Source organism: Callospermophilus lateralis, chromosome 15 (genome assembly GCF_048772815.1).
Source record: "Callospermophilus lateralis isolate mCalLat2 chromosome 15, mCalLat2.hap1, whole genome shotgun sequence".
Lineage (NCBI taxonomy): Eukaryota > Metazoa > Chordata > Mammalia > Rodentia > Sciuridae > Callospermophilus > Callospermophilus lateralis.
In genome coordinates this window covers 70,043,812-70,064,401 of record NC_135319.1, presented here as the reverse complement: position 1 = coordinate 70,064,401, position 20,590 = coordinate 70,043,812, and the positions used below count along the sequence as shown (strand labels likewise).

Here is a 20,590-nt window from a genome sequence, read left to right as displayed (position 1 = left end):
CTGTGGGGCCAGCCACCCACATGGCCACAGAGAAGAGAGGGCTGCCTGCTGCAGGGCCCTGGAACCAGAGGGTCCCACTGCAGGGAGGCTTTGCGTAGGATTCTCTGCGCTCCAGAGGATTCCTGCGTTTCGACAGACACCTCATTATCCCGGTCCCAGCCTCTGTAATCACACAGGCCCACGCCCAGCAGCCATCCCAGGGCCAGGAAATCACTCCCCTCCCCTCCCCCGCCTTCCGCCCACGGCTGCTGATCCAGCGGCGCCTGCAGCACTCGGGTGGACCTCCTGCCTGCCTAACGGTTCTCTCTCCTCTGGTTCTCCTCTCCTGCTGCTTGCTCTCTCTGGGGACTCTGAAGTGTGGCTGTCCAGCTGGGCTGAGTCTCCCAAGAAGGACGTGACAGGTACTGCCCGGTGTGCATGTGCCTGCGTGCATGTGAACATGTGGGTCCCAGCGCGCATGCTCCGGAGCCGGTGCCCGCGGGCTCCTTTCCGCTTGTTTCCCTGTGACTTGCGGCAGCCCTCTGTCGGCATGCAGGGCATCTGGCACTCACCGTGCCCTCTGCCTGCCAGGCTACCCCGTTTTCATTCTCAGATCCAGCCTTGAAGCCCTTTGTGGGGTGCTGACCACGCAGCACAGCTGTGAGCAGATGTGCTCTGGCCACAGGGTGTGTGGGTTTGAAGCCCGGCTCTGCCACGTCCTGGCTGAGCCGCCTGGAGCGGCTTGCGCAACCCCTCTAGGGGGGTGTAATGCTACCTTGGGGATCCTGACACACAGAAAGCGCTGGGGGGGTGGGGGCTACCGTTCTCTTTGGCATTATCTCATTGGCTGACCCTGTGAGTGTGGGGCAGGCCAGGCAAAGGTGACTGGTCTCACTTCAGGTGGTTAAACCAAGGCAGGGAGCTGAGGTCCTTGTGCCAAGCCTGGTTTCCAGAGATCTCAGTGGGGAACTGGTGATTTGGGGTGGGGGTTGGGGCTGTCTTGTGACTGTGACCGAGGGTGGGTCACAGCTCCCAGGACCCAGCAATACAGATATTGAAGCTGCCGCTAGCCTGGGGGTTTTCAAGGCTTTGGCCCGCTGGCCCACAGGGCCCTCAGGGACAAGGGCCTTGGCCTGTGTCTGGGCAGAACTGGGCCATGGGTCAGGGACTTGACTTTAGCCTTTGGTCTTGCTAGACAATGTCAAGAAAAAAACAAAACAAAACCCTGAACATCGGGATCTTCAGTGCCTGGACAGAGATGATCAAAGGAAGGATGGGATTTCCAGAATGGTCTTCCATGGGGCCCCTTCATTTCTAAGAGCAGAGATGCAGGCTGGGGGCTTGGAGGAAAAGCAGAAGGGTCGAGGGTCAGAGGGGGCTGGGCTGACTCCAGGGCTTAAAGCCCAGGCCCCAGCCCTCCCTACCACAGCTGTTGGCAGGGAATGGGAGGCCAACGTCCTGGGAGTGGGGCCAGGAGAAGAGGAGGCAGTGGGGAGGGGAGGGCCTGCTTCCCTTGCAATCATCCTTCTGGTGTTCCCTGTGACGAGGGGCTGGGGCCTGAGCTAATCACTGGGCGCCTGTCCCTTTTTCCCCTCTGCATGAGCCAGTGAGCCACTTGGCCCACAGCGATACATTTTATTCACCAAACGTATAGCTGAGAGACCAGCAGCCCCAGTGCAGCCTGGGAGGGGCTTGTGAAGAGCTGGAGGGGCCTTGGTGGCATGCCCAGGATTGGGAGAGTGATAGGGATCCTGGGGCAGAGGCTACCACATGACCTGTCTTCTCAGGAGGAGCCCCACTGCTTGGAGCCAGAGACCCAGGAGAGGCAGTTTGGCTGAGGGGAGTCCAGTGTTGGGGTCTCAGGCAAGTCACCAGGTTTCTCTGGGCTTTGGAGTCTCAAAAGTCTTGAGAGGTTGTTTGAGAAGTCTTGAGACAGGAAACTCAGAGGTGACTGGTTGGTGCTAAAGATGCTAATAGATAAGGGTCTGGGGGCTGCTTAGTCTGGCATCCACCCCGGAGTAGGCCCAGGGAGCTCTGGTCTGGCTCTTTCCTGCTGGCAAGTGCTGGCTGCCTGCCTGGAGGTGGGTATGGGAGAGGCATGTTGCAGAGACACAGCCCTACAGTTTACATCGGACTTTAACCCCTGTAACTTCACTCCATGCTCAGAATAGCCTAGAGGTTCTGCTTTTTTTTCCTGTGTGCAGATGAGGAAGCTACATCTCAGAGAGGTTAAGTGTCCTCCCCAGGATAAAGCAAGTAAAGGTAAAGCAGGACTGGACCTGACCCTCAGATCCTAAGCTTTTGCATGGATGAATCTCATAATGATTTTGTCCCATCCTATGGCACCTGTCCTGGGGTGTCACCACTCATCATGGAGACTGTGGAATGAAGCACACAGTCTGGTTGGGCATCCATGCCCAACACAAAAATCCAGGAGAGAACAGGAGGGGGCACCATGGCTAGGGTGATGGGGGAGCCTTCTGCAGGGGCAGAAATGTTAGGGGAGAACTGGGTTTGGCAAAGAGAAGGGAAGGCATTCCAGGCAGGGGCAGGGGCTGCAGCAAAGGCTAAGGAAGTCAGAACTTGCATAAAACTTTGTCAATGGCACGTAGTAGGTGCTCAATGCATGTGTTTTGAATCATGAATATTTCATGAAAGTGTGCAGGGCGTCAAGGAACTTGAGCTTAGATTGCAAGAAAGATCGGGCTTGAATTCAGCCTTTATTCTGTAGGTAACAGGGAGCCACTGAAGATGCCGGAGCACGGGACTGACTTGGCAGAGGCCTAGTTTAGAAATTTTAAGTTGGCAGTCAGGATTGACCAGGAGCCAGGGTTCCATCCAGGTGGGTGTTGGAGAAACACAGGTGTGAGGCAAGGGAAGGACAGGGATTCCAGGGACCCCCGGAGCCCCAGCAGATCCAGCACAAGGTCTGCCTCTGAATGAGGCTCTGCGAAGTCCCCTTCCATCCTGGGGAGGCTCTGCTCTCTACCAGGGGTCCAGCTCTCCTCCTTGCTTTTGCCAAACCCTTTTCATCTGAACACCAGAGGCTCCCTCCTCTGCCCCTCCCCTCCCTTCTCTTGGGCAGACTCCTCCAGCCCCCAATTTTCCAAGCTTTGGCTGGGAGGGGATCCAGAGCCGCCTCTGGGATGACATCACTGCCCACCAGCTGCCTGGCCCACCAAGCAGCAGTTTCTCGTCTGGATACCTGGTCCTGGCACCTCCCAGCACACCCGCCACCCTGGCCCCGGGGCAATGCTAGCATAGTGACGCCCTAAGAGGCAGATGCCAGAGAGGGTAAACTGGGTGCCTGTGTTGGGGGAGGGGTGGGCAGCAAGAAGGACAAGTTGTCTTTCTGTGTGTCTGTCCCACAACCTAAGGAGTGGCCTCCAGGAAAAGCTACAGCCCGTCTGAGTTCTGTAGCGCTGGCCGGCATTCTCTTCACCTCCCTACCTGTGTCCCAGAGTGTGGGCCTTCAGAAGGCTCCAGACCAATTTTCCAGAGGCTGGGGGGAGGGGCCAGGGAGTAGATTTTCCTCCACTTTGGAAATCTTGCCTCAAATTTTTCTTGGCGTGGATCAAAACGAGCTGATGGGATCCACTTGCCAGCACCTCCTCTTTGGGCTCCAGCATTCTCTGGCCACAAATCGGGAGCTCCTCTTTGCCTCAGTTTCCCCAGCTCCCCCTTCTCTCTTCCAGTTCCATTGTCTAGTTTTCCCCTGTTCAGCATGTAAGGCCGGGATCGGCTCAACAACACCAGATCCCTCTGTCCTGTGTCTTGCCAGATCATTCACTTCACACAGAGTGTCCACCACCTAATGGGTCCTGGGGTCTGCCCAACAGAGGCAGCAAGAATCCCACACTACAGTCTTTCTTAGACACCACCTGTATGCCAGGGTGTCTGGGGATAGAGTGAGACGGGACTCTTCCCTGGAGACCAGGTACCTGGCACCCCATTGGCCATGTAAGGTGCCGAAGTAAAGATCATATGTGAAGGTCAGCTGGACTTGGGTGCAGCTGTGGGACTTTAGGAAAATCACTTCCCTTCCTGAGACTCAGTTTGCCCATATGTAAAATGGGGCTACAGCAGGGCCTACTGCATAAGACGGTCACGGGGATTAAATGAGACAGCACAGGACTGCAGTGGGGCACTTTACGGAGGACTGACCCTGAGGAAGCCTCAACTGAGGTCTGCTGTTACTGGTAGAATTGGGGTGCTCCAGGACTTGGAAGCTGATGTCCCTTGGGGACACAGTGGGGGACATCTGTTCGCCTAGTGCTGCTGCTGTCCTGCTGGCAGGGCAGGCACAGAAGCTGGCAGCATCTGAGTGCAGGGGCGGAGCCGGCCTGCTGCCCAGCTGTTGGTCGCATTTCTGCCTGAAATACAATCCGCCTGTGGAGGGGCTGCCTGGGGCTGCATGTACACACTCATGTGGCACACCTCAGCAGGGGCGGGGTCCCTTCTGGGTCTCCAGAGAGTCCTGCAGGGGCCGTAGGCCCACACTATATGTTAGAAAGCCGCCAGGAGGGCCTCCCTCAGGGTTTCCCAGAGTTCTGTGGCCGGTGCCCCCTGCCTAGGCTGCCCAACAAAGATCGAAGCAGTGCTTCTCATTCCTGGCTGCACCCCAGAACATGGGGCATTATGGGGTGTCTACAAAATACTTGTTCCTGGGTTCCGACCACCTGAACCTGGACCTCTGAAGCTGGTGTTTTTAAACAGCTCCTCAGGTGATTCAGTGCCACCAGGTTGAGGACCACTGTAGTCAAAGAATGACATGTATGGAAACAGACATCAGGTGGTTCTGTAATGGAAAGAGAGATGGACTTGAGCCTAAAAACACTGGGGAAGTTGGTTCTCTCCATACCAGCAGTGGGAACAGGGGTGAGTCTCTTGCTCTTTCTGAGCCTCTGATTAGTTTGTAAAATGGGGAAAGAGGGCTGTTGTGAGGTGCTGGCACATAAGTCAGGCTCAGGAGTGTAGGGCCTGTGGCCATGGGTTGAGGCACCAAGGGGCTGAGAGGAGATCCTCAGCTATTTCTGCAGCCAGGCCAGTTCTGTGGAACCCCGGCCTCCAGGGAGATTGGCAGGCATGCTGTTTTGTTTTTGAGACAGGGTCTCACTACATTTCCCAGGCTGGCCTCAAACCCCTGGGCTCTAGTGATCCCCCTGCCTCAGCCTCCCAGGTTCTGGGGTTACAGGGCACTACCCCAACTGTCTGGCAGGCGTACAGTTTAAGAAGTGTACTTAGGGATTTTATTTGGGCTGGGAGTGGGCTGGGAAGGTTTTCCCGAAGGAGGGCTCTAGCCAGTCTTTGGCTTGTGGGTTTTTTTCACTCCTGTCAGGGCACGTGACATCTGGGTGTTGGAGAGTGTAATAGTTGAAGTGCAAAGAGGTTTGCACAGGATGTCACATCTGCACAGCCAGGGAGCTGAGATGGGCACCCAGGCTGCCCACCTTCCAGTGGGGTGCTTGATGAATGTCCCACTGGTGCAGCGGCCAAGGAGGACAGAGAATTTGCTCTTGGGAGCCTGGGCCCCACCTGCCCTCCCTGTGCTACGTCCCCTCAGGCTCCTGAAACTGCTGGTGAGGGTGGCAGGAGGGTGGTAGAGGATGAGCACCCTCAAGCCCTGCACTTCAGGGCACAGGGAGACTGAGTCCACCCCTGTGTGGGGAGAGGACGGCAGCCAGGTCCACTGAGGTCCTTCTGGACGCGGGCAGGGCAAGCTGTCTGTGCCAGAGGGGCAGGAATGGAGCCGAACTTGAGGAAAAGTTGGCGGGGGGTGGGCTGGGCTCTCCAGCGCTGGCGCTGGGACTTTCTTCTTGGGTTTCAAGTAAACAGTCTGAGCCCTCCTCCTCCCCTGCCTCCACCCCCAGCTCCTCATTCGATGGGTCTCATGTGTTTCTATTTAAGGGTTGCAAGTAAACCCCACTGATTGGCGGCCTCAAACCCTCCGGACTCCTCGCTGGGCCTGGGCTGCGGAGAAGTCTCTCCCGCTCTCTCCCTCTCCCGCCCGAGGGGAGCAGGGCTGCCTTTTCTCTCTGGGTTTACAGGGCTTGGGGCAGAGGCAGGGCCTCCTCCTCCCTCTCCTCTTTCTCCCTCCTGCGCTCTGGCCTCAGCCCTCATGGGCCGCCCACCCGCCCCCTGGGGCCCTCCACACACCCCTGCTGGCCCCAGCGTCTGGACAGACCACTTGGGCCCCAGGCCGCTCCCTCAGCTCCCCAATGCTGGGCTGTGACTTAACTCTTCTCAGCAGAAGCCCTTTTCCTCAATATCCTTGGCCTCCGTCTCTGTCCGCCTCTGTCTCTGTCCTCCTCCTCTTCCTCCCCCTGTCCCCTGGCTCCCCATGTCCCCCGGTCCCCGCAGTGTAGCGGGCCGGTGTGGAGCCTTGCTATATGGCCTGTCCTTGGGCCCCAGAGAGCTGCGAGCCCTGGCTGCGGGCAGCCCCTCGGAGCAGCACTGGCGACCGAGCAGCCTCCCCCGAGGCTGATGGACAGGGGGCGCCCCGGCCGCGGGGCCATGGCCGGCCGCTGGCTCACCGCGTGCTTTCTGCCCTCGCCAGGTGCCGACACCAACGCCGAGCCCATGATCCTGGAACAGTACGTGGTGGTGTCCAACTATAAGAAGCAAGAGAACTCAGAGCTGAGCCTCCAGGCTGGGGAGGTGGTGGATGTCATCGAGAAGAACGAGAGCGGTGAGTGCCCGGCCATCCGGCTGTCCACTCAGGGCCCCGGCCTGGCTCCCGGGCCTGACTGGGTTTTGTTCCCCTCCTCCTCCCCCACCTCTGCAGCTATACGTTATTTCCATCTGGCAGGGAGAGGCCAAGGAGTCTGAAGTTCCCCCTGTTGGTTTGGGCTGCAGGCCAGCAGCTTGCCTGGTGGTGGAAGAATGTCTCCCTGGCTCAGGGGTAATTAACCGGCTTGTGTGAATGCAAGGCCAGGGTGGCAGCCGTGGGCATAACTGTTCAGCCCCTGCCCACGGACCCCATGCCATCTGAGGCCCCTGGGGAAGGTGGCTTCAGGCTCAGCAGTGTCCAGCCGTGGCTTTCCCTGTTGGGGCCATATTCTAAGCTGGGGTCCTGGAAGGAGCAGGAGAACTCAGCCAGCTGGTTGGGAAAGCAGGCCGTGACATCACTGTGGGGTCCAGAGTCCCTAAGGAAGGACCGGGCCTGTGGGAGTTGGCTGGAGTTTGGTTGGTGAACTGACTGCCCGCTGTGGACCTGGGAAGAGAGACTTGAGGGAGGCAGCCAGGACCTACAGCAATCTGTCTTTGGAAGCTGACGTAGGGGCCGTATCTGTGGCAATCTGGGGACTGCTGGTTCCAAGGTTCTTGTAGAGTGGACCAAAGTCCCTTGGTGTCTTTGGTAGCAGGTGGAAAAAGGAGATCCTGAGTGTGTCAGTTTCGAGTTGTGGGCCTGTGGGCCCCTGCAGGGACCGGGATGGGCCTTAGACCCAATGCTTCTACTGGCAGAGTCCCATAGCCTGCTGGGGGGCGTTGGACTGCTTGCTGGGCATCTTGTTTCAGTTTCATTTTACAACGGGGAGGCCCCTGTGTGCAGGAGCTTCCCTGGACTGTATTTCATGGACACTCCCAGAGGGGAGGGGCCTGTTCTCTCTTCCCTGTCTCTTTCCGGGTCCCAAAAGGAACACAAACCAACTTTTTTTTTTTTTTTCTCCTTCCTTTTGGTGCTGGGATTGAACCCAGGGCCTCATGCCTGCCAGGCAAGTCATCTATCACTGAGCCACATCCCAACCCAAGGAAGCCAAAGGACTACTAGTCCATTCTGTAGACAGAGTGACTGAGGTACAGAGTTGGAGGTGGGGAGTCTTCTGAGATCCAAAGCAAAACTAGAATGATCCTGCGCCCCTGATTCCTGTGCCTCTGGGTGGCAGGTAGCTGCAGAGAGACTGGAGAAATCCAGTGGGCCTCCTAGGGGAGGCAGGCCCAGGCTCCTGTGCAGGAGGCACTTTTAACTCCTACCTCAGGCAGCTGGAGAACGTGCTCCCTGAGAACAGACCTCCAAGGCTTGGGCCCTTCACAGACTGTTCCTCTCTCAGGGAGGTCGAGCTCTGTCCTCATGCCTGGAGCCATGGCCAGGGTGGTCGGCAATGACACTGCACACCTGGCAGAACCACGTTTCTAATGCAAGGTTTGACCCTTCACTTCCAGGAACCACCACAGTGGTCCCTTCCTCAACAGCTTTGCCCTCAGCCTCTGTCCCATCGCCAATCCCACCATCCTGCTCCCTAGGGAAGCTGGCATTGCCGTAGGGTCTCTGGAATGGGAGATGCCAGGAGAAGGGGTGTTTGCTTGTTTGGGGGCTTACACCTCAAAAAGACAGGCCCATTTCTCTGTACAAGGTCAATTCTTTCTAGAGGTTCTCATCTCACCCACAGCCATGTAACCCTGTAGCAGCAGGGGTTGAGGAGCTCCTGGGTCTTTGGGGTCAGCCACTGGCTGGGATAGTGGAAGAGGAAGCTCTGTATGAAAGGAAGTCTGTTCTACTTTAAGATGCGTAGGGGTGTTTGTGTCTTCTCCCTTCCTATCCCACCTCCCAGAGCCTAGGAACACTTGGGAATCCTACCTGGAGGAAAGATGGATGTCTGTGTTAGACTTGGAAGTGGTGCAGACATATCTGTTCCCCATGACTCCCTATCTCCCCCTCACCCTGAGTGGCTGGAGGAGCCTGATCCCTCCCTGGGAGGGAGCCGCTATCCCTGGAAACAGGATTCTACCTATCACCTGCTGTCTGCTTGGCTTCAGGTCCTTCTGATTCTCTGGGCCTCAGTTATCCCTTCTGTAAAATGGAGTTAGCCTTGCAGCTTCTTGAGAACAGGGGCTGGAGTAGATGACTTCCTTGAGCCCTCTCCTGGGGTGAACTTGGCTGGGGAACTCAGTAGGGCCCTGATGTTAGGTGGAGAAAGCCTTGCTGTGCATAGCTTTCCTGCTTCTCTGGAAGTTTAGTGTCTTTCCCCTGGGTAGAGACAGCTGCTCAGCTGCAGATGTTTGTACAGAGAACTGGAGTGCTGTGGCCACCCATACAAACCCACCCTCTCTGTCACCATCAGAAGCCAGGAGGCCTGGAGTTTACAACCAGAAGAACTAAGTGGGTGGAAGGGAGAAAGGAAGAAGGCCAAACTGCAGATCCTGGGAGGTGGTTCCTCTGATAGGGAAGCTGGAGGCCTGGGGTGGGGGTGGGGGTGGGGGGAAGCCTGTTGTGCGTCCTGGGAGCTGGCTTTGGAAAGAGTGGTGAGTGAGGCTTTTGAACTCTGGAACAAAGACCCAATTGTGATGCCTTTGACCTGGGACATGGTGGGCGAGTTGACGCATTTCCACCAGCCATGTTGGGGCGGCAGCCCAGTCAGCACCATCCCTGCCTCCCTGGACCTCCCGCTGGGTGCCAGGTTTCTGCCTGGGTACCTTCTCACCTAGCTGGCAGTAAAATAGAGGGTCCATGGAGGCGACCTCTGGTCCTCTGGCTGGGACCTTAGCCAGGAAGTGCTATGCAGGTGTGGGCGTGCCAGTGCCCTGTGCTCTCGTCTGTCTTGGCACATGTGCCTGGAAGGTGATTCCAAGTCCACAAACAATGAACACTAGGTGCCAGGCCCTGTCCTTCACGGAATCATTCTACCAGAACCATGGAACAAGTCTATGTGGCCGCAGGAGGGCACTTTTAACTGTTTTGGGGCTGAAGTAGCAAAGAGTCCAAGAGTTGAGATTTCTCCCTTCTACAGATCTCCTGGGAGAGGCTAAGAATGGGTGAGCCCAGATGGCAAGTGGGCTGTGGGCCGGGGAGAGACACAAGCTAAAAGAGCCAATGCAGAACTCCCAGGACCATCTTTGCCAGAGGATGTCTCTGAGACCCTCTGCCAGCATGGTGCTCATAGACAGTAGAAATTCATGTTGCTTATTGCTAGTTGATTCTTTGAACTTGGAGGCAGGTGACAGTTGAGAAGATCTCAGAAGGAGGATGTTTTCCCAGCACTAAAGATAAACCTATTCCTTGGACATAGATAGTCAGAAGTCACAGGTTCCCAAGAATGGAACCTGAGTAGCTTTTGGAAAGCATTTTTGATCAAACAGAGCCTGGGGGGGATCCCTGCCAAGAAAGGACAATTTTGTCTCCGTCCATCAACAGGGTGACATAGAGCAGAAAGATTCAACAACTTTGGTAGTTTTGCCACCCTGCAGGCCAAGCAGGGCATGAGGCAGCCGTTGTTGCTTTGTGGAAGCCCTTCTACCCTAGACGTGAGTCGCAGTGCCTGAGATGACTCCTTTGTAGAACATTCTTGTGCCTCAAAGACCACATTGGCTTCACCCTCTAGTAGGCAGCAGCCCTAACATCTGGCAGTGTGAAGGTGCCAGGGTCCTGATTTCTCTGAGTTCTGTGTTGAGCAAAACTGCTTCCAACTTTCCAGAATTGTTTTTTCCTTCTCGGGAATACAGGCCAGCACAGGAAGTGGGGAGATGAGTCAACAGAATTTTTCCTGCCTCAGCTTTCTTCCTCTGAGTCTTGTTTATTTCCTGGCACTGGCACCATATTCTGGGGGTTCTTGTACTTCCTTGGAAGCAAGACATTTTGAGCTCCTCTGGTCCCTCCACTTATTTTTACCAGTAAGAACACATCCTTGAAAATCTTCGGTTCCTCCAAAGTCAGCGCTTTGGTCCCAACTGAGTTGTGAGCAAGGGATAGAAATGGGCTGTCTTGCTCAACAGATTATTGAAAGGTTGCAGGAAAATCTCACTGAACCCAAGGATGAGAAGTAAATCCCAGCCTCAGGGGGCTGAAATTAGGAACCAGAAAGTCTGTGCAAGCCAAAAGAAGCTACTCTTGGCTGTCTTGGGTTCCAAATGGATTGAAAGCATAGCTGTGCTCTTCCAAGTGTAGACCAGCCTTCTTTTCTTCAGATAGCAGCGTTTACATGGTGTTAGCTTGTTAGCATCAGAAGCTCTATGATAGCTACCAGTTCCTGACTGGCTTCTGCTTCTCTGAGCTCAAAATTTTATGCTAGAGCTGGGCAGTGTCTACACCCATAGTCTCAGCTACTTGAGAGGCAGAAGCAAGTGGATTGCTGGAGCCCATGAGTTCAACATCAGCTTGGGCAACATGGTTTGACTCCATTTCTTTTCTTTTCTTTTCTTTTTTAACCGGGGATTGAACTCGGGCACTCAACCACTGAGCCACATCCCCAGCCCTATTGTGTTTTATTTAGAGACAGGGTCTCACTGAGTTGCTTAGCGCCTTGCCTTTGCTGAGGCTGGCTTTGAACCCGCAATCCTCCTGCCTCAGCCTCTGGAGCCCCTGGGATTACAGGAGTGTGCCTCCATTCCGGCTTTGAGACTCCATTTCTTAAAAAGAAAAAAAAAATGAAGTTTGGATCTGATTGGTTCCCAGTCAGCCAATGAATTGGCAGACTATAGATCACATGTCCACTATGGTCCAATCAGCTATCTTTAGGAGAAGCCACCAAGAGCGTAAGCAGGGCTACCTCTTCAACAACGCTCTTGAGGGCAGGTTTTAAAGAAGAGAAATATTGGGGAGGAGGGTAAGGAATAAAAAAAATGGTGGTTTCCACCATTTACTTGTTTAGCAGCTGTGTATGGTGGAAAGAGCAAAGAAACCTGAATTCAAATACTGGATTTAAGACCGAAAGCTATGGGGTGTGGATATAGCTTACCTAGCATGCGCAAAAGTCCGTGTTGGATCCCTAGCACCAAAAAAAAAAAAAAAAAATCTAAAATATCTAATGCTAACTATGTGATTTAAATAGGATTTCATTTGTTTTTGCCTAGAAAAAAGGGACAGTGATATGTACCACCTGAGCTTTTTATAAGAGTGAAATATAATGGTTATAGAATTCATTAGTTTGTTCATTTATTTCATAATTTTTGAAAACTTCCTTTGTCCCCGGCCCTGTGCTTATTGGATACATACCCATAAGGTTCCTGCCTTTATGGATATTGAATATTAATTGATTTGAACATTCTGGCACTTACTCTTACTCACTAAAGAACCACTTAATTGCCAATTCAAGCTTCCAGGCTACACTGTTCTTAGAAAATGGGTGTCCCAATAAAGATAAGTATAGGCTGTTTCTAGAAAGGTAGGTTTATTGCAGTCTGCATTGCAGATTTGTGAACTAGCATTCTTATCTCTGGAAGAGCCTTGAAGTAGTTTGGTTCCCGTGACCAGTCTCCATTTGGAGGTCCTGTCTAAGCCATTAGACCTGTTTTCTGATAGCTCTTCTCTTCCTAAGTGCACCACATGTATCCCTGCTGTATCTACCTAATCAGCAATTCCCAGGTCCATTCTGAACTGCAACTATCTCTGGTATGCCCCTTATCCACTTCACAAAGCTGGCTGGAGAGGAGAATGTCTGGGGGCATAAATCCCAGAGCAGAGGTGGACATCCTAATTGAGGCTTCAGTCTAGTTTTATTCACCCCAGGGTAGAGATTGTTTTGAGAATAAGACTGCAGGATAGCCTAGCAATTAAGAACATGGATTTCAAGTTAGATAAGCCAGGTTTTTTTTTTGTTGTTGTTGTTGTTGTTGTTTGTTTGCTTGTTTGGTACTGGGGTTGCTTTACCACTGAGCGACATCCATAGCCCTTTCTATTTTTTACATTGAGACAGGGTCTTGGTAAGTTGCTGAGGCAGGCCTCAAACTTGCAATCCTGCTCCACCTCCTGAGTAGCTGGGGTTACAGGCATGTGCCCCCCACACCCAGTGATAAGCCTGGTTTTAATCTTGATTTGATGACTCTAGGACAAAGTTTCCTGGGTCTCCTAAGCATCAGTTTCCTTGACTGTAAAAGGGAAATAATTGCTCCCACAACTATAGGGTTGTATATGCTGATTCAAAAGGAATTCAGTGCTTAGGGCCTGGGACACAGTAAGTACTCAATGTATGAGAGCCCTGATAAGGCCACTGGATGGGGACAGCTCTGACACAGTTTCCCCAACTGCTTGAGAACTGATTGTACCCAGTGGTTCTGAGGGTGCTGTCAGCCCTGAGGGCCAGTCAGGTGTGTATAGCAGCAGAAAGTTTACTCTAAGGTAGTGAGGCCAAGGACAAACCTGCTGGGGTCTGGCCACAGCCACCACCCTGGAGCTCAAGTTTCTTTGAGGACTCAAGAGCAATCTTTGGTATTGGGGGGCTTCATGCAAGGCTGGAAGAGGAGAGTCCCACCAGTGACATCCCCCGCTAGCTGTGGCTTTGTCACATGACACAGAGCTAAAATGCCAAGGAAGAAGATTAGCATAGTGGGAAAGGCTTTCAGAGGAGGAGTTGGCCTTGGTGAATGAAAAGGTTCTGGTAGGCTAAGAGGGACATGCAGGACAGTGGAACAGGGACAGCAAAGCAGGCATGTGAGTGCCCGGGGCAGAAGAAAAGTGGCAGCTGGGAAGCTGTGGGTAAATTAGCCACCAAAGCCTGTGAGCAGCAGAGCCACCTGAAGAGCAGTGTTTGGAGCAGGCTATCCTGGCTGTGGCTAGAAGGCATAGGGACAGGTTTGGTGGCAACAGGGAGACTCTGGAAATAACTCTTTCCTTGGCCAGATCTGCTGGGGCTATTGTCAGCCCAGAGCCAGCTTCCAGGGGCCCTGGCTGGTCAGCAGGCAGGGGAGGCTCTGGCTGCTGGGCTTCCACCTGCTCAGTTGGGCAGGTGGAGCAGCCGGTCACCCTGTCCTGATGTTGGCTCTGTGGACACTCCCCCTACCCAGATCTACCTTTGCACAGGTGTCCGGTACACCAGCAGCACTAGAGACCCTCTGGCCACCCCAACACGTGTGCGCACACTCCCTTTGTCCCCAGTACAAATGACAGGCCTCATCTGAAGTATAGGGAAAACATCTCCCCTGATTTCCTCTATTCTTACATAAAACACTTCAGCAGAGTGTAGCGCAGACACTTTCTGGGGAGTATAATTTGTCAGGACCTCAGGGAATTTGGGCTCACAAATTGCCCTTTCCTCGTTCTTTCCCCAGTGTATCCTGTGGCCGCTCGATATTACACCCTTCAGCACTGGGGTTTTCAGTAATCACGCTGGTGGTAGTTGGGGGTGACCCAGGGTAACCACCCTCACCCCTATCAGCATCTTTTCAGATTCCATAACCTCATCCTCTGGGTCCCAGTGCTGATCTAGAATCCTGGCCTCATAGCAGGGAACAAGCAGGCGACCCAGTTAGCTCAGGCGCCTGAGGAGTCTGTGGGGAGCCAGCGTTCCTCCATAGGACACTCAAGCTGAGCTCCTGAGCCCCAGAAAATGGAGGGAAGTTTTTGGCTCGTGTATCCCCATGGCCATTTCTACCTCTGTTTGAAATGTGCTATTTGAAGCTCTTATTTTGGTCTCGTTTAATTGTCTCAGTCCAGCTCCATGTTTCCCTGTCAGCTGGGCATGGCTCGGTCTCATGCTGAAGTTCGTTTGCCTCCCCTAAGCTTTTATTGGATGGGACTGTGGGGAAGTGGCCCAGGAGCACCGCAGGAGATGAGGGAAAGCCAGAAACAGAGGAAGTCTGCCAAAGACTGGTGGTAAAGTGGCCCTCTGCATGTGGGGGCCTGAGACCAGCATGTGATAGCAGAGCCCTCTCTCCTCTAAGGATCTGACCCATTGGCATCACCACAGGCGATGTCCTGGAACCTCAGCACAGTGGCCAGAAGCCTGCATGTCTGTTCTCTTAGAATCCCACTAGGAAGGCCAGCTGGGAGGTCAAGGCCACCTGGGGAAATGCCTGCTCCTGCCAACTAATAGAGGATTTTTGTATTTTTCTCAAGGTGATCTCTTTCTGAATCATAATATTTTATGTTTTATAAGATATAAAGTCATGCAGATTTTAAAACATCTTGGTAAAAAGCAGGGTGGAGATTGGCATTCTGTCTCTCCAAGGAGGATACTGAAGCCCAGAGAGGTGACGTGACTTGCCCCAAGGTTGCACAGCTAGGAAGGGAGGCACGGGCTTCAAACACTGTGCTCTGACTAGTGGTGGGAGGCTGGAGTGCTTGCACTATGGATTTTACTTCTTTGTAAAGCCAAACCCCTAAGAGCTTTGCAGTGTGAGTTCCCTAGGCCTCTGAGAGCCAGAAAACAGGTCAATCCTGCGAAAGGCCAAGGGGCAGCAGGTCAGAGGGGATCTGAAAGAAAAGCACGTTGACTCAGTGTCTCGCAAGAAAGTTTCACAGTTGTCCCACTTTGGGCTCACAGGGTCCTTGGGGAGGGGGCCTAGTCTGCATGGCTGGGTGGGTCTGCTCATCAGGTCCCTGGCGGACAAGGCTGAGGACATGAGGTGGCATTGGGCTGTGTCTCTCTGGTGCTGGTCAGGGCTCTACCCCATGTTGCCTTCCCCTCATCCAACCAAGCATACCCATCCTGGCCCCGTTGCCCACCCCACCCCACCCAGAAGAGACCTGCCATCCAGCCCCTTTCCCCCCCCTTACCCCAGCATCCAGACCTCAGTGAAATTCTACACCCACGGACAGCTTCCTCGGGATGCAGCTTGCTCAGTCAAGAAACAGAGCTCCTACTGTGTGCTCTATGGTACACCCTGCATTGAGGCACAGCAGTGGACAAGATGCAGCTGCCTGTCTTCCCATTGCCAAAGCAGACGGCATTCTAGGGCTTTTTCTCTTCCGGCAGAGGAAAATCCAGATGCAATGAGTCCTCTGTGTCCCCTGCACCCCTACAGTGCACAAGGCAGAAAGCACAGGGTTGCTACCATGCAGGGTGGGACTCCAAAGCAGGTTTCATGACTGCTGTGGGCTGTGCCTGGTCTGCCAAGAGGGGAAGGCTTCTGGAGAAGGCAAGGCCTGAACGGGGTGAGGCCCACATGACCAGCAGGGCCGAAGAAGGCAGGAGTGACCTGGTTGAGGGATGGTTGCTATCAACAAGAAAATGGTTGGAGGGGCCTCAGATGTCAGGTACAGGGAACACCCCCCCTGTCCTTCCATGAAAGAGAAAAAGAGGCCTGGGAATGGGATGTCATGGCCCAAGGTCAGCATCACAGCCAGTTTATACCAGGGTTGGCTCTGGGCCCTTGGTGTCACAGGGGCTACTGAGGCTGCCGGGAGAGGTGCAGCATATGCCACGGAGGGCAGGAGGTACTCAGAGCACCTGGGCCACCCTCCCTATTGAGCCGAGCTCCCCACGTTGTGCCCTGCAGCCCTTGGCTGAGGCTGGATCCCTCAGCACCTCCCCGTGCATTCCAAGACTCATTTTTCTATCTTCTTGGTGAGATGAGCTTCGGATGCCCTGGCTGGAGAACACAAACTCACCCAGTTAGCAACGCCACTTCTCAGGGTTGGGGTCAAGATGAGGGAGAAGTGCCATCCAGGGAGGGAGCCTTCCTGTGGCTGGCTGGGAGCCCCCCTCAGACACAAGGCTCTGCGGCCTCAGCCTCTTTCGTTCTCTCTCCCCCAGGAAGGGGGTGTGGTTGCTATTGAGGTTGGCCAGGCTTCCAGTCCTGGTGTTTCTGGACACTCTGTCTTTCTTGTCTGTTTTCTGTACTTCTAATCAGTGCTCACACAAGGCCCCAGACTTCTCTAGGCTCAGCACGTTCACTATCTTTTGATTGCAACAGAATTTTAAGCTGCTGTGATAGGGGCTGTGAGGGCAGGTAGCAAGCAGGTGTGACAAGGACACAGGGCCTGGGGTCCCTTTACCAGCACCTTCAGTGTTAACTACAGGCTTCTCTTTTGCCTGGCTTGACCAACTGACCTCCCTGTGACTTGGTGGAGCTTTCTGGCAGTTCTGGACACCCACTTCTTGCTGGAGGCCTTGGGTCAAGGGATTGCACTTGGCAAAGTGCTAAGGGTGTCATGTTAATAGGCGGAGTAGCTGGTGTCCCATCGTGGAAGGAACACCAGGCTTTGCATAAGAGGATCTTGATCAATCTAGGCTCTGATCTCAGCCACCAACCAGTGAGGAGACCTCAGGCAAGCCACTTTGCTCTCTGAGCATCTGCTGTCATCATCTGAGGAACAGAAGTGTGATAAGGAGTGACAGCAGTGACCATGGTTGCTTTCTAGTGACCAAGCTTCCCAGTCCCCTGATTGTGTCTTTACCAAGCTGAGCAAGAAGCAGCCCCTTCATCTGCATGGTCGGAGGTCCTAAGATTCCGTCTTACCCCTGGGGCTCTGGAAACAAGCCAGTCAGCACAGAGGGAGCAGGCGAGGGGAATTTGACCATGTTGGGCAGCCTTCAGCCTGTCTCCCCAGCTGCCAAATGGGTCAGTGGCTGCAAATGTCCCTGGGTTTGTAATGATGATCACAGGATTGTGGATTCCTGGACACCTTTGGTATGGGCTTTGTGAGGCCAAATGCTTTGCAGATTAAATTTCTGGAGAAAGAACAGCTGAGCAGTAGTCTTGAGCCACTTCTGTACTATTGCAGCAGAAAGGTGCTGGTGTGTGTGTGTTTCCCCCTAATTAAAAGGCGGGGGAGGGGGCACTTTAGGCAAAGCAGGAAGATGGTCCAGTCTCCTCTTTCCTTCAGTTTGCATCAGCCAGTGTGGTGGCTCAAGCTTCTTATGTTCGCCAGTGCTGGGAACAGAAAGAATATGATGAGTGTCATGGAATGTCATGCTGGAGCTTTTGGGTGGCTTTCCCTGCACTACCCCCCTTAAAATAATGTTTTGAAGGGTTGCCCTAGAGAACTGCTGAAAGCAGAAGGACTGATGGCTGTCTTTGGCCATGTCACATGAGGACAAGATTATCTGAGTGAGGGAAAGTATCTCTCCATAGCAGGGCTGTGGGGATCCAGGGCTGCCCAGCCAGAAAGCCAGCACAGGATCTGATCACAAGCAGGCCCGCCTCAGTTACAACCAGAAGTGTTACTTTAGACTCTTGGCTTTGATGGGGAAGAATGTGGTTTTGCCCAGCCCCTCCCACAACCACCTCAAGTTCAGTAAGATCTGAAAGCCATACTCTGGGGCTTAGAGAGGCCAGTATTCAATCTGGAGAGGGTCGCAAAGACACAGTGATGGAGGGCTCCACTGACCCCCACTGGTATTGGGCTGGAATTTGCCTGACCCACCTGCTGTCCCATTCCTACTTGGTGAACTGGGCAATCTTTTTTTTTTTTTTTTTTTTTTTTTTTAATACTGGAGATTGGTGAGTTTGTGTTCTCCAGCCAGAGCATCCGAAGCTCATCTCATTCAACCACTGAGCCACATCCCCAAGCATTTTTGGGGGATTTTCATTCTAAATATAATGATATAAGCATTTTCATTCTAAATATAATGAGACAGGTCAGGTCTCACTGAAGTTGCTTAGTGCCTTGCTAAGTTGCTGAGACTGGCTTTGAACTCTCAATCCTCCTGCCTTAGCCTCCTGAGCCCCTGGGATTACAGGCCTGCGCCACTGTGCCTAGCATTCCCCAGTCTTTTTTGTCTCTCAGGGGTCTCTCCTCTCTGGCTTGCCCACCAGCCAAGTGTTCTGGTGTCTTCTGCGTGTGCCATGCACTTTGACTGCATGGGAAAGTGGGTGGGGAAGAGGTCAGGTGAGAATATCAAAGAAAATGGCTCAGCACATTGGAATTTTGGGGTTTCATTCCTTGTGGCTGCAGTCTTCCCCGTTCCTCACCCAGTGCCCAGGCAAGCCTCTGATCAGCTCTACTGTGTTGGATATCGTTAATGCCGCTCCTCGGAGGCTTGGCCTTGTGTGGGACATGCTTCCCCTGGCATTAAACAGATCCAGGGGTAGCATGGACCTTGTTGCCCCACAGTGGAATTGTAACTGGTTGTTCCTTAGAGGAGAGAAAAGTTGACCTCATCATCCAGCTTTGCATTAGGAGAATGAGTGTCCAAGAACCTGCCTCACTGAACCCCTTAGAAGTTTATACCCTCATCCTTCCGCTGCACAACCAGACATAGACTCACCTTGAATCTAAAGGGCCTTGACTTTCAGAGGGCCAGAGCGACTTGTCAATACTATTGTGGCAGCTGAAAGGAGGATTCTTGATCTCAGCCCTAAACTACCCTCCATGCCCCCATCTCTCAGCCCCCATGGGATCATCTTACCCCCCTGGGGCCCTTGGAGAAGAAAAAACTTCATTCGAGAAGTGACTCCCAGGTGGGAGGTTAGAAGGAGTCTGAGGCAGGTTGGGCAGGTACCCTGATCCAGAGGCCTGGATGTGGAGACTGGGGGAAGGAGACAGCCATGCTCCAGTTTAACGGACAGGTCAGAGCTGGGAGCTGTGATTGATGTGCTTTTACCTACTTCCTGGGGAATGAAGTTGCAGTGTGCCCGGCTGAGGGCCTGGGACTCTATGAAGGCATCTCGAGCCTGCCACTGCCAAGACATATTTAAAGGGGAGAGGTGCTCATGGCCCTCACACTTTCTGTCTTCAGCTCTTCTAGGCCTGCCACCCTAGAGCCACTTCTAGAATGTAGTCTGTCTTCCCAGGGCTCAGTGGTGGTAGGATGTGGATGAGAGGCTGTATGAAGCACAGGTGAGGACAGTGACTTCCCCCAGCTGCCTGGCCTATCTCTGTCCTTGGGTAGGGTGTGATTAATCTGAGACTTACTCCGGATGGAGAAATCTAGAACCAAGCAAGTAAGTGAGCATGTAATCAGAAGCCAGAGATAGACCTGCATGTGCTGATTCATTCCCCAACCTGTATGTCCTGCTGTGTTCAGACAGTGAACAAGGAAGATTGATCCCCACCTTCATGGAGCAGATGGGCTGAAGGTGAAGCTGACAGTTACCTGCTCTGACTCATCCCAGGGAAAATTTTTTTTTTTTTTTTTGTACTAGGGATTAAACCAAGGGGCACTTATTCATTCATATATATGTAATTATGTGTGTGTGTGTGTGTGTGTGTGTGTGTATGTACACATTTTTAAAAATTTTGTTCTAATTATACATGACAGTAGAATGCATTTTAACACATTGATCACAAATGGAGCACAACTTCTCCGTTCTTTGGTTGTACACGGTGCAGAGTCACACTGCAGACATGCATATAGAGTAATAATGTCCATCTTATGTCACCCACCTTTCCATTTGCACACCCCCCTCCCCGCCTCCCCTCACTCCCCTCTGCACTGAGACAGGGTCTCACTAAGTTGCTTAGAGCCTTGTTAAATTGCTGAGGCTGGCTTTGAACTTGCAACCCTCCCACCTTAGGCTATTTCCTAGGAAAAGCTGCATTCGTCATTGATCCTCATGAGTGTTCATCAACACTGCCTGACCAGTCACTGTGGCAGGCCTCTAGAATGAACTGGGTAGACTCCAGGGCATGTGAACTAAGGGAGTTTCTGGGTTGAAGTGGCCTTTTCTGCATGGGTTAGAGTAGGATCTATACTAGATCCATTCTTGGGAACCAGGAAACAAGCTAGTGCCTAGAAGTAAGAGAGATGGGAAGGAAAATAGGGCAGAAAGAAGCTCGGAGAACCCATTCCTAGATCACCACAGAGAACCCCACTGAGGCTAGTCACCTGGGGACAAGGGCTGAAGTTAAACTCATTTGCTATTTTCTGAAATCTCTGGGAAAGGCAGATAAGGGATCATAGAGGAAAAGTCCCTCCTCCATGTCAGGCAGGGAGCCAGACCTCTTTAGTCCTATAATTCTCACCATAGCCCTACACAGTACAGTAACATGACCTCTGTTATACAGATCAGAAAC

The 20,590-nt window shown here is 53.2% G+C and overlaps 1 protein-coding gene across 3 annotated transcripts in view; it reads left to right on the top strand.

Moving 5' to 3' along the window:
- The window catches only part of Sh3pxd2a (SH3 and PX domains 2A), a 215,985-nt gene that overhangs the window by 151,025 nt on the left and 44,370 nt on the right, over positions 1 to 20,590 (top strand). For 2 of the 3 annotated variants that reach the window (XM_076835000.2, XM_076835001.1), the window contains one exon: positions 6,536 to 6,667. In XM_076835000.2, the coding sequence (XP_076691115.1) occupies positions 6,536 to 6,667 (132 nt within the window). Of the gene's footprint in view, positions 1 to 356; positions 402 to 6,535; positions 6,668 to 20,590 lie in introns of all 3 variants that reach the window. The other variant, XM_076835002.2, reaches the window with a different exon arrangement.